The 15104-nt window shown below is 41.7% G+C and overlaps 1 protein-coding gene across 1 annotated transcript in view; it reads right to left on the bottom strand.

Moving 5' to 3' along the window:
* Positions 1–15104, bottom strand: part of SLC9A2 (solute carrier family 9 member A2) — a 125746-nt gene that overhangs the window by 58091 nt on the left and 52551 nt on the right. Inside the window, exon 3 of the mRNA XM_075562572.1 lies at positions 5257–5507. Coding sequence (XP_075418687.1) covers positions 5257–5507 — 251 coding nt within the window. The remainder of the gene's footprint in view (positions 1–5256; positions 5508–15104) is intronic.

Raw genomic sequence — 15104 nt, 5'->3', positions numbered from 1 at the left:
AGCTCTTATAACAATCCATACATCAATTGTATGAAGCATATTTGTACATATGTTGCCATCATCATTTTCTAAACATTTACTTTCTACTGGAGCCCTTGGTATCATAACAATGACCTGCTTATTAAGTAATATTCCCACATAGGCTGCCAAAAAGCCTACCCAAGACAAAAACTTCCTGTCCTCGAGTCAATGCCGACATGTTAACAACCCGATAGGATAGGATAGAACTGACTCTGTACATTTCTGAGACTAACTCTTTATGGAAGTAGAAAGCCCTGTCTGGTGGTTTTGAACTGCTGAACTTGCAAATCACACCCATAATGAGCACAGCACCAGGGTTCGTCATGTAAGACAAAGGGATTCCTCAATATGGAAGACTATAAGGAGATGTAGGGAGAAGAGGATGGCTGGAAGAAAAGAGAGGCGGGGGAGGGAAGGAAATAGGCTACCAGGCACATTGCATAGCTGGATACCACTTTACAAACTAACAGAGAGGGAGTTGAAGAACCTCAACGCCAAGTTTCCTTTCTAGGCAGCTGCCTATTGCTTGGCAGCAAACAAGGAAGAGCACTGAACATGCTCACACTGCCTAGTGCCTTCAGCCCCATTAACTTTGAAGTCTGTTATTCAAAGACCAATAATGAATACAATTAGCATAAGGGAAGATACTACAAGTTAAACCCTCCCCCCCCCAAACAAAAAAAGAACATAGGACCAGTTGTATAAAAGCAGTTCCCAAGGATGTGCAAATTTAATTAAGTCGTTTTGTTGTATCCTCTTGACCAGCATCCCAAGGTCAGTACTAAACTCCCTGACTCATAGCCACTTGCTGTGGGCTTCTGAAACGGTAACTGTTGGTGGGAATTGAAAGCCCACTATGGTGATTCCAAATGGAAGTGCACCCAGTGAACTTCAAAGGGAGAAGTCCTGGCCGATGAAGTACAGAAGCATCACCCAAGGTCAGGTTTTGAAGAGGGTACTGAAAACTTCACACTAGAACACGAGATGCTGCTGTTAAGAACTAACACATAGTTGTCCCCTGATTTGCTACCTAATAATAGTGTGTATGTGCAGCAGTACTAAATGAAAAGCACTTAAACTATCCTGCAATGTTTTATTTAATGGTGTACTCGTCACATGGGTAGGAGCACGGCACGTTACAAGGCAGTGTTTCATTTTCTTGTGTGTAGTGTCTACCAGACCAAAAATCTGGCCTTGAGTCTAGCCCACCAGAGTTGTGTGACCATCTCAAGAACAGGCTTGGCGCATTGCACACCATGACAGAAGACACGATGAGCTGTGGGAGGACATCAAGAGCATCCTTCTCGAGGAAAGCAAAGGGCCATTAAAAAGACAAGAATGAAAGAACATATCAAAGTGCATGTCAGACGAGATTCTGACACTTGCTATCAATCGTAGAGTAACTAAAGAAAATGGAAAAGGATGAAGTCAAAGGACTGAATAGAAAATTTCAAAAGGCTGCTCTAGAAGTTGAAATAAAATATTATAGTGAAATGTGCAAAGATAGAGTTAGAAAACCAAAAAGGAAGAATACACTTAGCATAATTTAAACTGAAAGAACTCATGGAAAATGTCAAGCCTCGATTTGAAGCACTCAAAGCTTCTAGGGGCAAAATAGTGAGTGTTACAGGAAGGATCGAGAGAAGATGGAAAGAATACAGTTACTGTACCAGGAAGAAGCAGCTAACGGTCCCCCGTTTCAGCAGGTAGCATATGAGCAAGAACCAAACTACAGAGACATCATCAGCCAAAACAAGTCTCCAGGAACTGATGGAACACCAATTGAAATGTTTGACAAGCTCTCGAGGCACTGGAAGCACTCACTCTTCTATGCCAGGAACTTGAGGGGACAGCTTCTTGGACAACTGACTGCAAGAGATCCATAGCTGTACTCATTTCAAAGAAAGGTGGCCAAGCAGAATGCTCAAGTTTCTGAACAGTATCACATATCACATTCCATTAAAATTTTGCTGAAGATCGTCCAACAATGGTCCCAGCAGTACATTTACAGGAATCTTCCAGAGGTTCAGGCTGGATTCAGAAGCGGACATAGAGCAAGGGATATCATTGCTGATATTAGAAGGATCTCAGCTCAAAACAGAGACTACGAGAAAGATATTTGCTTTTGCTTTATTGACTATGCCCAGGCATTTGACTGTGTGGAGCATAACGAACTATAGATAACCTAGAGCAGCAGGACTATACAAAGAAAAATGCGGCGACAAGAGGGGAGGAAGGCTTATTGACAACCTGCAATGTGCAGATGACACAACCTTGCTTGGTGAAAGTTCAAAGAACTTATAGCACTTTCCAATGCAAACCAAGGATGGCAGACTTCAGCATGGATTATAACTCAAGCTACAGAAAAGCAAAATCCTCACAACTGGACAAAGAGGTAACATCAGGATCAGTGGAGCAAAGGCTGAAGTAGTTAAGGATTTTCTCTTGCTTGGATCCACAAGCAATGCTCAGGGAAGCAGCAGTGAAGAGACCAAAAAGCGCGTTGCTTTATGCAAATCTTCTGCACCAGGTATCTTTGGGGTATTGAAAAGGATGGACAACAGAAAAGTGGGTAATGAGAGACATTGGAAAGGCCAAGATATGACAAAATACTAATTTATAAATGATCACGGGTTCATGAGGGATGGGGGAGTGGGGAGAAGGGGGAAAAATGAGGACTCAATGCCAGGGGCTTAAATGGTGGGCAAATGTTTTGAGAATAATGAGGGCAATGAATGTACAAAAGTGCTTTATACAATTGATGTATGTATGGATCGTGATACGAGTTGTATGCGACCCCTAATAAAACGATAAAAACAAAAACTAAACAAAAAATAATACAATATTTGATTTACAAAAAGACATGATCACCAGCAATAAGAAAACAATCCAGAAATATTGGCAGTGCTGCTTACTTGCAATTTGTCAAGGTAAAAACAAATCTTGCTCCATCATGTATATGAATTTTTTTTAAAGTTATGTAACTACCACAATAAAAGAAAAGCAAAGCAAGGATGTTACTTGGAGTACTTAGGTGTGCCTGTCCCAATGTATAGTATGCTCAATGGCGTCATACACAGGAGACGCTGGACATTGAATAAGGAAGAGCAAAGAGATATTTCACTTGAATTGTGGTGCTGGGGAAGAATATTGACAGTACCATGGACTACGAAAACAAGTATGGCCCGTGTGGTCTCCTCAGAGGCAAAGGTGAGGAGGCTTTGCCTTACATCCTTTGGACATGGATGGCATCAGGAGAGTCCGGTGCATGGCCAAGAGCATCAGGCTTCGTAAAGTGGAAGGGCGGCAGCAGAGAAGAAGGCCCTCAAGGAGATGGACTGACACCGTGGCTGCAGCGATGGGCTCAGGCACAGGAACAACTGGGAGGGTGGGGCAGGGCTGGGCGGCGTGTTGTTCGTTGTGCACAGGGTTGCTATGGGTTGCCACAGGTCAGAAGCAACTCCATGGCCCCTGACAACAGCAGCAAGGTTGCTGAATCCTAGCTGAGTCAATGGCACACGACCACAGTGTAAAATGAAAATATTAAATACACTAAAGAATTTTTGTAGATACTAAGTTGTAACATACATATCCATGAACTATGCTATTTACCAGGATTCTAGGGCTTCACTTCACCTGATTCCTAATTCCCAGCTCGAGTGAACCCTTGATCACAGGAGGCCAGTTACTTGATGCAGTTCATGCCTCTCCAACCCTATGGTGCCCTGATCACAGGCCCTTTCCTAGCAGAGCTGCTTCTGTACTCTAAATCCACCCCGCTCCTCCCCCTTCCTTCCAACCCCCCCCCCCACCCCCCCCCCCCCCGGCAGCTCTCTGCATCCTGGCTAAGCCCAATACCTCTCCTTAAACAGCAAACTAAATTACACAAGCCTTTAGATAACGATTTGGAGCCTGGCTAGAATTTTTCAATATGTCTGTATCCAGGAGCTGAAGACAAACTCACAAAGCAATTCAAGTCTTCACACACACTGTTATTGGAAACCACTGCTGAGCAAGGAGACACCAACTCTCGTCCCCACACTCTGAGAGACCTTGCAGACTCCTTGATCGTATGTGTTCAACGGCACCAGTGAAAGAACAGCGAGGCAACTGGAACTCCTACAAATGACTATAAATAGCAACCAGGAAGATGTGGAACATTTCATCACTGAGCCAACCTGGATTAATATGTTGCTGTATTTAGGTCCATCTCTGAAACAGAAAACCACACAACCTTTCCACTCATGACGGTTGTTACAATGGGCTCTGCTCTCCTCGTGGAGGTGAATTGATGTGTGAGCCTACTCTCATGACTTTCAATACAAAGTGATGTATGTGAGAAGGAGGGGAAAAAAAAACTCTTTACAGCATCACCAAAATCGAGTTGCAACAGACACTTTTAGAAAGAAACATTTTTCAAAGTAAAAAAATTTTTTTTAATATCTGGCTGAAACTGTTCCAGGTTTTCTCACTGATGAGATATAGATGTGACCACAATGTAGATACAACTGTGACCTTAATGTAGCTATAGCTGTGAATATAATGTAGATATGACTGTGACCATCATGTAGATATAGTTGTGAATATAATGTAGATATAGATGTGACCATCATGTAGATATAGCTGTGACCATCATGTAGATATAGATGTGACCATCATGTAGATATAGATGTGACCATCATGTAGCTATAGAGGTGACCATCATGTGGATATAGCTATGACCATGTGTAGATATAGCTGTAACCAGGAAGTTGCCCAGAGAACCACACCCTCATTAGAGGCAATTTTCCAAAGGCTGAAAATCAGAGTCATCCTTCAGCCCACCTGCTGAAGGGTGTCGTTGAGTACACCCTTTAGAGTGAGTTTACATGTGACACAGACTGAGGACCTACTTTATGATTATACCTTTGGACGTTAAAAAATTCAACCAACCAGGTTCCTAAAGTTAGCATTGACTCTAGGAATTAACTATGCATTGAATGACTTTACACTACCATTTCAAATCAGAACTATCATATTACCTGTGTATTTTATATGACTGTGGTTATTCAATGAATATATATATGAAATGCCAGAAATATTCCAAAAGCAATCTGGGCAATGCATCCTTCATTGGAATGCATTGGCAGATGCCAACACTGACAACACTGAGTGGTCATCAAGTTACAGGCTTAACGACTTTCAGTTGAAAACACACACACGCAGAACTCTGCGAACGATCGGCCGAGCACTTACGCCATGATGCCGGAGAGGTGGAACATCTCAGCGGTTATGTAGGACAAATAGCTGTACAGGAAGACAAAGAGCGGCTCAATCACTCGGATGTTATGGGTGAACCGGGTGGTGAATGCAGCTATGAATCCCAGGAAGATGCCAATCAACACCCCACCAATTCCTACAACGAAGAAATTAGCAATTCCAGCAAACACATCAATGGTCTCAATGGTTTTCATCTGGCAAAAGGACTTGAACAGATTGTACAGGACCTGCGGGAAAAGAAAGCACCGAGTCAGCATAGCTCTCCAAGCTCCCCTCTGCCTTCTGCCCCGGCCTTCCAATAAGGAACATGCTTTTGTGTACCAAGGTAGATCATAGCTCGTGATTTATCAAGTATTTGTTTATCTCACAGTAAAACTTGAAATACAAAAGTTTACAAAGCCAATAGTGTGACACAAGAGAATTTTTTTTCTTTTTCTAAAAGGAGCACTCAAAATGACTTATGGTTAAAGTATGTTCTTCTGAAAGGTTCTATAAAAATATTTGGTTGCTATCAAACACACCCTTTTTATATTGCCATTGCGTGAATTTGTTTACTTTAAACGCTTTATCATGAGTCATGCCGTATGAGAGAAATAAAATCTGTATAGTCTACCTCTAGAATTCCTCATCCAGGGTCATGGTAGTGAACCCCTTCCTGTGCCCCCTCCGATGCCCCCCACAGTCCCTCCCACACACTCACATACATGGCTAGTGATAGTAAGCATATAACACGAGATCCTAAATAACATGAGGAATTGTCTTAAAGTAACAAGATAGCCGCTTCAGTGGTGTGTGTTCTTGTAGTCACCTGGCCTCTAGTCACACATGAACAACTGAGCAACATGTTTCCCAGTCCTGTATCATAATCTGTTGGGACTTGACCCCTGTTATCGCTATCATTTCCATTGGCTAATTTGCAGAGTTTGATCTCTCATCTTTTCTTCATAGCTCATCTTGGTCTGAAAACTCTGCTACATCTATCCATCACAGTAACAGCAGAAAAGCAACACATGAGGTATATTGGTAAAAAAAAAAAATGCCACTTGGGTTTTCAGTGTGAACAGTACATATTCCACCACACAATATCTGTCTGTGGGGTGGGGAGGGGGCGAGGCGGAGGGTGTGTGTTCTGCTGTGACTGCATGCATATGTAGTTTATGCCTTTAAAATATTGAGACATTGATCTTTAGAAAATACATACTTAAAGCAAATCCTGATTCCCTGCCATTGAGTCAATTCGGACTCACTGTGACCCCCAAAACACAGGATGGAACTACCCCTGTGGGTTTCTGAGACTGTAAATATTTCCTGGAGTGAAAAACCTCATCTTTCTCCCAAGGAGAGGCTGGTGGATTCGAACTGCTGATTTTGTGGTTGGCAGCCCAACATATCACCCAACAAACTACTAGGGCTCCTTGTAAAAATTTAAAAAAAATATGTAGAACTTTCAAAACTGCCAGCCACTCTTCAGGAGTCCTGTGCCATCCTCATAAACGGTAGTGTTTGAGCCTATCTTCATAACCACTGTATCCATCTCTCTCCTGGGTCTTTCAGTTTTCCACTGATCTTCTGGTTTACCACGTGTGATGACACCAAACAGGGACTGGATGTCCAAAGTACTCGAGATGAACTACTGTCACTTCTAAGGAGGACTCTGGCTGTCCTTTTCCCAAAAGATTTATGTTTTCTTTGGCTAGCCACGGTAATTTCAATAGTCTTCAATAACACCATAAGAATTAGGTCCTTTAAATATTGTAATTCCATTTTACACTTCCAAGTTTGACATTTGTATTGTTTTTACTCTGGAAAGGTTTAATACACTTGGTTTTTCACAGATTTAATATGATTGGTATATTTTTTTAAAAATAAAAATTGCATTCCAATACTCTACTCTATTGAAAGGGCATTTTCACTATCCCCACAAAAGGCATGCCATTGTTTCAAACGTGCTCTTACTGTTTTTCCTGTGGACTCCTGTGGCAGAGCCCGGCTCCACGCGCTTACCTAAACTTATGGAAACTTCATCTGTCTTCCAGGGATGAATCTTCTGTTCCTCAAAAAATTCCTCTTAAATTCTGACAGATTTTGTATATTGTCCTTTTCTCTCACCCCTGCAGCACAGATGGCCTGCAGAATCTGTCAGCATTGAACTGCTATTGATCCTGTCTCCTGAGCACTTGCCTCATTTCCCCGGAGAAATTATGCATTTCTTATCCACAGAACACTGCCTTAGTCTTTCTCTCTCCCACTTCTCCAGTACCTTCTCCCAAGGGCCAGGCGAGGAGCTCTCCAAGGCCATAGTATGTACTCATTCCTCAGGAATAGCTTGTGTTTTAGACCAGGGTGTCTAGAGAAACAAACCCAGACACTCATCGGTGGACCAGGAAGAACTGTGTAGTAAGAAGCAACCTGACATCAAGAATGTGCCCCCACCCAGTCCAACTCGGGCCGGCCGAGACAATGCCAGGCAGGCCCTCTTCAGACTCATGGAGCTGATGCAGAACCATGAAAGAGGAATCAAGGAAACCATAGGCTGGTGGGAGCAGAGTCACGTGGGTTCAAGGTTGATGGAAAGATGCCAAGGCTCCAACAGCAAGGCCCCTCCTGGAGGCAGTTGGGGTGCCAGTGAAGTCCCAGAGAGAAGGACGATGGAATGACAAGGAGAAGCAGTGTTCAAGTCCCCGTTCGTCTGTGCCACTGCTACAGATAGGCACTGGGAACACAGGGAACCAGGGCAGATGGACCCCTCGGGACCAGTGCGGAGAGTGGCGATGCCCGGAGGGTAAGGGGAAAATGAGGTATAGAAAGCGGAAACCAATCACATATAACCCCTCCCTGGGGAATGGACAACAGAAAAGTGGGTGAAGGGAGACGTTCGACAATGTAAGACATGACAAAATAATAAGAATTTATAAATTATCAAGGGCTCATGAGGGAAGGGGTGGGGAGGGAGTAGGGGGAATGTGGAGTTGATACCAAGGACTCAAGCAGAAAGCAAATGTTTTGAGAATGATGATGGCAACACATGTACAAATGTGCTTGACACAATTGATGGACATATAAATTGTGATAAGAGTTGCACAAGCCCCCAATAAAATGATTTTGAAAAGAAAAAAGAAGAAAGCAAAGTCCTTGTCATGCAAAAAGATTCATGACACTAGGGAAGTGACATCAGGGTGTGACCTGATTGATAGGGTTGGCTCCACCCTGAGCAAGGAGTATGTCGTTCCCATGGTCCTGAACTATCACAGCTAAGCATCAATAAATAGGCGATAATGTATATTCTCTATAAAATCCTTTGGGTTTATCAAAGAGTAAAGCTGAGCTCCAGAAACTTTTTCAGGGCACTGGTTAGAAACTACGTTTGTATCACTCCACTGACTCAGCTGTCACTACAGCATTATCAGAAAATAGCTGAGGTACAATGTTTCCTTGACAAACAGGAAACTTTCCATAACCTCCCCCCTGTTGGAAACTGACCCTGCTATCTCGTGATCAGCTTAAGATAAAATTCTTTAACTCTCCTTAGTCATAACCCCATAGTGGGTTCAGGCCAATTACACCCTCACATGCTATCATAAGGGACTCTTTGTAGAACAGGGCTGGTGAGTAAATGATTTTTATGGGTTTTATCTGTATTTATGTATGCAGGTGTGCATGCTTTTATTTTATTCTTAAGACAGATAGGTCTCTAATAGGTCTCTGGACAGTTGACCTCCATTTGACACTTGGTTTCTAAGACACTGAGAGCGAAGTTCTTTACTGGGCTGAATTGACAAGTGCACACTTTCATATTTTCCAAATAATCACAGGCACCCTCACTATGATCACTAATAAATAAGTCAAGTGGTGCTAAATTTATGAATTTTTATAGTGAACAATAATGAAATGTGCAATAATTTCACGCTTTTATGAGAGCATGGAAAGTGAGGATGCAAATTATGCAAATAAAGTTGTTTATCAGAGTTACAGAAATATCACCTTCAGGCTACTTTTCTGTATATGAATGTGATGATTAGAGCCATACACCTGGTCATCCCATTTGCTTAGGGGAAATGGGCAAATGTAAGACTGCATATTGATTCGAGGACTTTGGCCAATAACTTGGCGGGATCGTCAGGAACTTGGAAGAAGTATGGTTAGAAAATTGGTAACAAGGAGGTGTGGGAAAGAAATATGTAAAGAGACCTCAGTGAGTGATCCAAAAAAAAAGTGACGATGCCTGTGCTCGATTTGAATGCTCACCAAAGGGTGACCTCAGCAGAAGAGGACTTTACCCATCAAGTGGATAGGATGACACATTGTTTGGAAACCAATCATCCATTTCCCCCAGCCCCTCCTGTCCTTGCCCAATGAGTGCAAAGTTGCCACCGTAGCAGGGGGAGACTATGCACAACCTCAGCAACATGCACTTCCACTCATCAAGGCTGACTTGCCTACTGCCAGTGTTGAGACCACTGCCTATCTGCCAGCAGCAGAGACCAACACTGAGCCCAAGAGCTGGGACCATTTCTCAGGAAATTCACTAGCAACCTGGTGGCAGGTTTATTACATAGGTCCACTTCCTTCTTGTTTCTTACTATAATAGACACTGACTTACTCTTGTATATGTATTAGCTTTCCCTGCATACAACATTTCTGCCAAAATTACCATTCACGCATTGAGAGAATTTTTCACCCAGTGATATTGTATCCAGCCCAGCATGGCCTGGATCAAGGGACTCTTGATAGTAAATGCAGTGTGGCAATGGGCCTGTGCTCAGAGTCCACCAGTGCAATCATGCCCACCATCATCTTGAAGCAGCTAGCTTGATAGAACAAAGGCTCTGACTTCTAACAAGATGTTTGCAGTGCTGTTATGGTAGCAACACCTTGGAAGGTTGGGGCAGTGTTCTCCCGAAGGTGGCATGTGCCATAAACTAGTGTCCCAAATGTGGTGTTCTTTCTACAAAAACCAGGCGTCAAGAAATGGAAATAGGACTGGCACCACTCACTGTGACTGCAAATGACCCCTCACTACATTTCCACTTCCTGCCCCTGCAGCCCTCTGCTATTTGGGTCCCTCTGCCATTTATTTCCAAAGGGAGAACTACTCCTACTGGGAGGCACAGCACTGATTCCATCGAAATGGAGTTATGAATGCTTCCTGGCCAAATGTTTTTTTATTGCCCCTCATGCCTCTGGATCAACTGGAAAATCAGGGAATTACTGTATAGAGTGGTGTTATTGATCCTGATTACCAAGGAGAAATTGGATTAATATTTCATCATGGATGCAAACAAGAATATGTCTGACATATAGGAGGTTGCTTAGGTTGGCTTAGCATTACCACGTCCTGCGAATAAAGTCAATGGTAAACTATAGCACCCCTCTTCTGACATGATTACCAATAGCCCAGACTCTTCAGGATTGAAAGTTAGAGTAACCCCCTCCCTAGGCAAAGTACCAGACAAGATGCTCCCTGAGGGTAAAGGAAATGTGGAATTGGTAGAAGAATGTAATTCTAAATACTAGCTATAGCCTTGTGGCCAGCTGCAGAAATTAGGACAGTAATTTCTATTTGTGTGTAAAACCTAAATTTCTGTTTTTGAGTAAATCCTATTTGTATGTAAGCACCACATATTTTTGTTTTGTTCACATATGAAATATAAGATTAAAAGGAGTTTAGTGTATTCTCAGTTGTATAAGAGTTGCATCATGTTAGGTTCAAGTATGATTTTATTATTGTCTTTGTTTGGAGATTATGCATGGTTAAAGAGTTGCCTACAGGTGTCAGATTTACAAGGGGTGGTCTGTGATGGTTAGTGTTCAAGTCAAATATATATCTTGGGTGAAAAAAAAGTGGAGCCCAGCCTATCTGTCTGGTTGCGGCCAGATGACACCTCCTTGGGCGTAAGACCTTTGATATAAGAGAGACACTGAGTAGAGACAAGACTTATGCCCCATCACCTTCGGCTGGGTCTAGAACTGCCTGTGGTTTGCTGATCCCATGTTGTGTTACCTGCTGAGTCCAGGAACCATTAAAGGACTGTTGACCTTGGAATTCATTCAACTGATCTCAAATTCTTTTAATTCTGCATCCACCAGCCTGTGACCTGCCTACTTCTTTGTCCTGTTTCCTATTTTTCAGCTTCTGAAACTACACAGGTCAGAGAAGGCTTCAGTTTACATCTGATCTACAGACTCGGACCAGACTTTACTTACATTCTTCTATAACCGTGTAAGCTATTTCTTGATATAAATATCTTTATATATACATATATATGGGGTGCATATATAATACACACAAAAATATCACTGGTCTTGCTTCTTTGGAGACTGCCACCTAACACAAAAATATAGAATAACCTTTCTATGTAAGGAATCTTAGGTTGTGTTTTGTGGTTGTCATTTGCAAAGGCCAACTTAAGTACCATGCAATCCTAGGATTCTTCCAGCTTTCTGAAGTTGAATTCCATTACACATTGAGCAAAGCCTGGACAACTGGTGGACAGACATCATCAACTTCTTTGTGCAGCTCTCCCGACCAATGCTAGATATGGCTTGTGAGTGCCCACAGGAAAGGTTAGAGAGCATTCCAGGTTTTCATGAACATACCCGAGGGATCATCTTGGAAATTCCAGTGTGAACCTAAATCATTTGACTGTGAACATTGTGGAAACAGACTTCTCAGAGAGCGGAGTTACAGACCAAGTTTTGTCTACTAAGGACGAGTTTGAAATGTTTTCATAAAGTGTACATCAAAGAAGCACAGAGTACTACTGGAAAATCTTCCTGTTCCTATCTCCTTAAATGATCACAAACAGAATACTCAATGCTTGGACTCTTTTAATTCTGATAAATACAGAACCAAAAGTCATATAATAAATGCAGTTAATATTTTAAGTAAGTGTTCCATTATTACAAACTATTAGCATTCTTGAGGAGCTCTGGTAGCGCAGCAGTTACCCATTGGGCTGCTACCCTGGTCGGCAGCTTGAAACCACCGGCCACTGTGAAGGAAAGATGCGATGTTCTCCTCCCTGAAACAGTCCCTGGCAGAAACCCACACACAGGGCACGCCGCACTGTCCCAAAGGGTCTCTATGGGTCAGAATGGAAGGCAGCGGGATGTAGCATTCAATTGATTAGACTCATTGTATTATTAATTAAGTTGCCAGTTGTATGTGGTTAATTAAAATACCTTTACTTAAAGCTTTATAACTTATTTTTTATAAAAGCGTTCTCTTCAATTCAATGAGTTTACTCTTCCTATTTTTCCTCATTTAATGCAGCAGGCCAGCTGTGGCACTCAAGGGGAATCTGGAGTTAGCTGGGTTTTTTCCCAGCACTGCTGTGAGTTCAGGTCAAGGATCCTTCCCGGAAGGCTGGCTTACAATTTCATCAGATGGATCACGCTGACAATTCCTCTTCCTTTCTGACACAGACCGTATTCTGCTCGAAATCTCACTTGCAGCCTCCCAACGAAGACATGAGTGCATCCCAAAATGTCTCACCCATTATTGTTATTACTTCTATGGGGAACAGCATTGCAGAAAAATGTCTTTCAATTACTGCTATTGATACTAGTTTTAAAAAAGCATCATGTGCATCAAAGTCATCAACTGCTCAAGGGAAAGAAAACAACCTTCCACTTATATTGTGAATGTGCTTTCTGTTGCTTCTTACCTTTTTTATTATCACCAGATTAATTTCAGTGATCCTAATTCGTATACATTCTTTTTGAGCAAAATGTGTCCAATTTCACTTCATAATGACTGATTATTTTTCCTGTTGTTAAACAAAAGTTATGATAGCCATGGACAATAGCAGAGTTTGAGCTATAATTTGCAGTTTATAACTTTCTCTGCTTTAAGAAATTTGTGTTATGCATTACTCCCTATATATTACTCCCTTCAAATCTGAACTTCTCTCTTTTTGATTTTGGTCAACAGGACCCCTCGGCAGATGAAGTGTTTTGGAGCTGATTTCCGTAGCAGAAAGCTGTCAGGGGAGGCTTGGGTTTTGCAATGATGCTGAACAAGTTTCATGGCGCATCCAGAAAAAAGCCTGTTGATGAGCTGCTTAAAGTCAATCAGTGGAAACCAAACAGATTATAACTCTTAATCCCAATGGATCATGAGAAGGGAATTGGACCATAGGAATAAAGTGGGACCATAGAGTGTTTTGTCCTCTTTTGCATGAAGTCACCAATTCAAAGGCATCTCACAACAACAAGTTCACCCATCCTCCGGAGACATTTTATTCCTTTTTAATCTCGATCTTTCCATGTGCAATGCCCAAATGAGTCCTCCCCTTCACTGCATGTACCATGGTCCATATTTGTAGTTCCTTATCCTATTCCATGAATTTCTTAAAATTCTCACTAATTAATTGATAAAGATGTCAACAAAACTTAAAATATCTTACCTCTATTCCTTACTGTAATTGATAAAGAAGTAAAGTCATAATTTTTCATAATTAATTATAAGTATTCCAAATGTCTAAAACATTTAGCCCACTAATCAGAAAACGCAGTGAGAAAAACATCAGGTCATTTGGAATTGGAAAAGCCCTAGTATATTCCCTGATATATTATGATTCTCAGCCCATAGACTTTCAACCTAGGCTATATAATCTACCAGAATATGCAGTCTTTTATATTAAACCATCACAGTGGCTGTGACCTAGAGTTTCTAGCCATGTGATAGGACTTCCAGATTGTTGGGGTTTTTGGTCCTTTCCTTCCTTCCCATAATGAACTGGAAGACCTCTGCTTGGACCCACTGCCCTCCCTGACTTAGCTCTCCCTTCCTCTCACTACAAACTCATGTTTAAAGGTGATTCTGGAGTGTCCAGAGTCTTTTCACACTCCAAATGGCAGTTTAGCAAGACCCTGTCTTGAGATTTGATTCCTGATAAACTCAACAAATGGATCACTGGATGCCCAGATGAAATATTTTATAATGGGAGAAGGTAGTGTAAAGATATGTCATATATTTCTGAATTAACCTGATGGTACTATAGGGAATGCAGTAAAGTATTATTTTTCAGTTTTAAAGTGTCCTTTATACTAAATATATGTACTTTAAGAATTATCATGAAATGCCTACAACCGCTCCCATCAAGCATAAAATTTACATAGCAAACAAAGTCACAATGGAAAAGTTGAAGCTCTGTGGTATCAAATATCTTCAATATGATGGTAGTTTCTCAGTTAAACTTTAGCATTTGTTGGTTAATGATTGCTGCTAATGATGGATGAAATAAATGAAGTGGGCGTGATTACTTTAGTGAAATAACTTAGCTGCCCTTATGTCTCATGTTCTAAAAAAAGGGGATGGGGGAAATCTTTATTCAATACAGTCAATAAATCATTTCCTATGTAACGATGTCTACATGAAGTGAAGTTTGCAGATATCCCTCAAGGTGATATTTTATTCAGTCTAAATTTGTAGTTGAGCACAGGCTGACATTAAAAAAAAAGTTTGTTTCTATGTTAGCAGTGAAATAGGCTAAGGGTAGTATTATATGAAAGAATGGAAAACCCAAACCAAATCAAACTAAACCCACTGCCATTGAGTCGATTCTGACTCACAGGGATCCGCTGAGTCACAATCACAGGATTTCAAAGGCTGCAAATCTGTATGAGAGCAGATAGCCTCATCTTTCTCTTGATCAACCGTTGTTGGGTTTAAACTGCCAACCTTGTGGTTAGTAGTCCAGTGTGTTACCTGATGAAGCCACCGGGCTCCTTCTGAAGGCATGGAGAGGGCAGCTGAAATCATTTCAGGCCTTTCCATGGTGGGCCATCAAGTCCATTCGAGCTCTGAGACTTCCGGGGCA

The sequence above is a fragment of the Tenrec ecaudatus genome, chromosome 11 (assembly GCF_050624435.1).
Source record: "Tenrec ecaudatus isolate mTenEca1 chromosome 11, mTenEca1.hap1, whole genome shotgun sequence".
Taxonomy (NCBI): Eukaryota; Metazoa; Chordata; class Mammalia; order Afrosoricida; family Tenrecidae; genus Tenrec; species Tenrec ecaudatus.
This window is presented reverse-complemented; position numbering and strand designations above follow the sequence as displayed.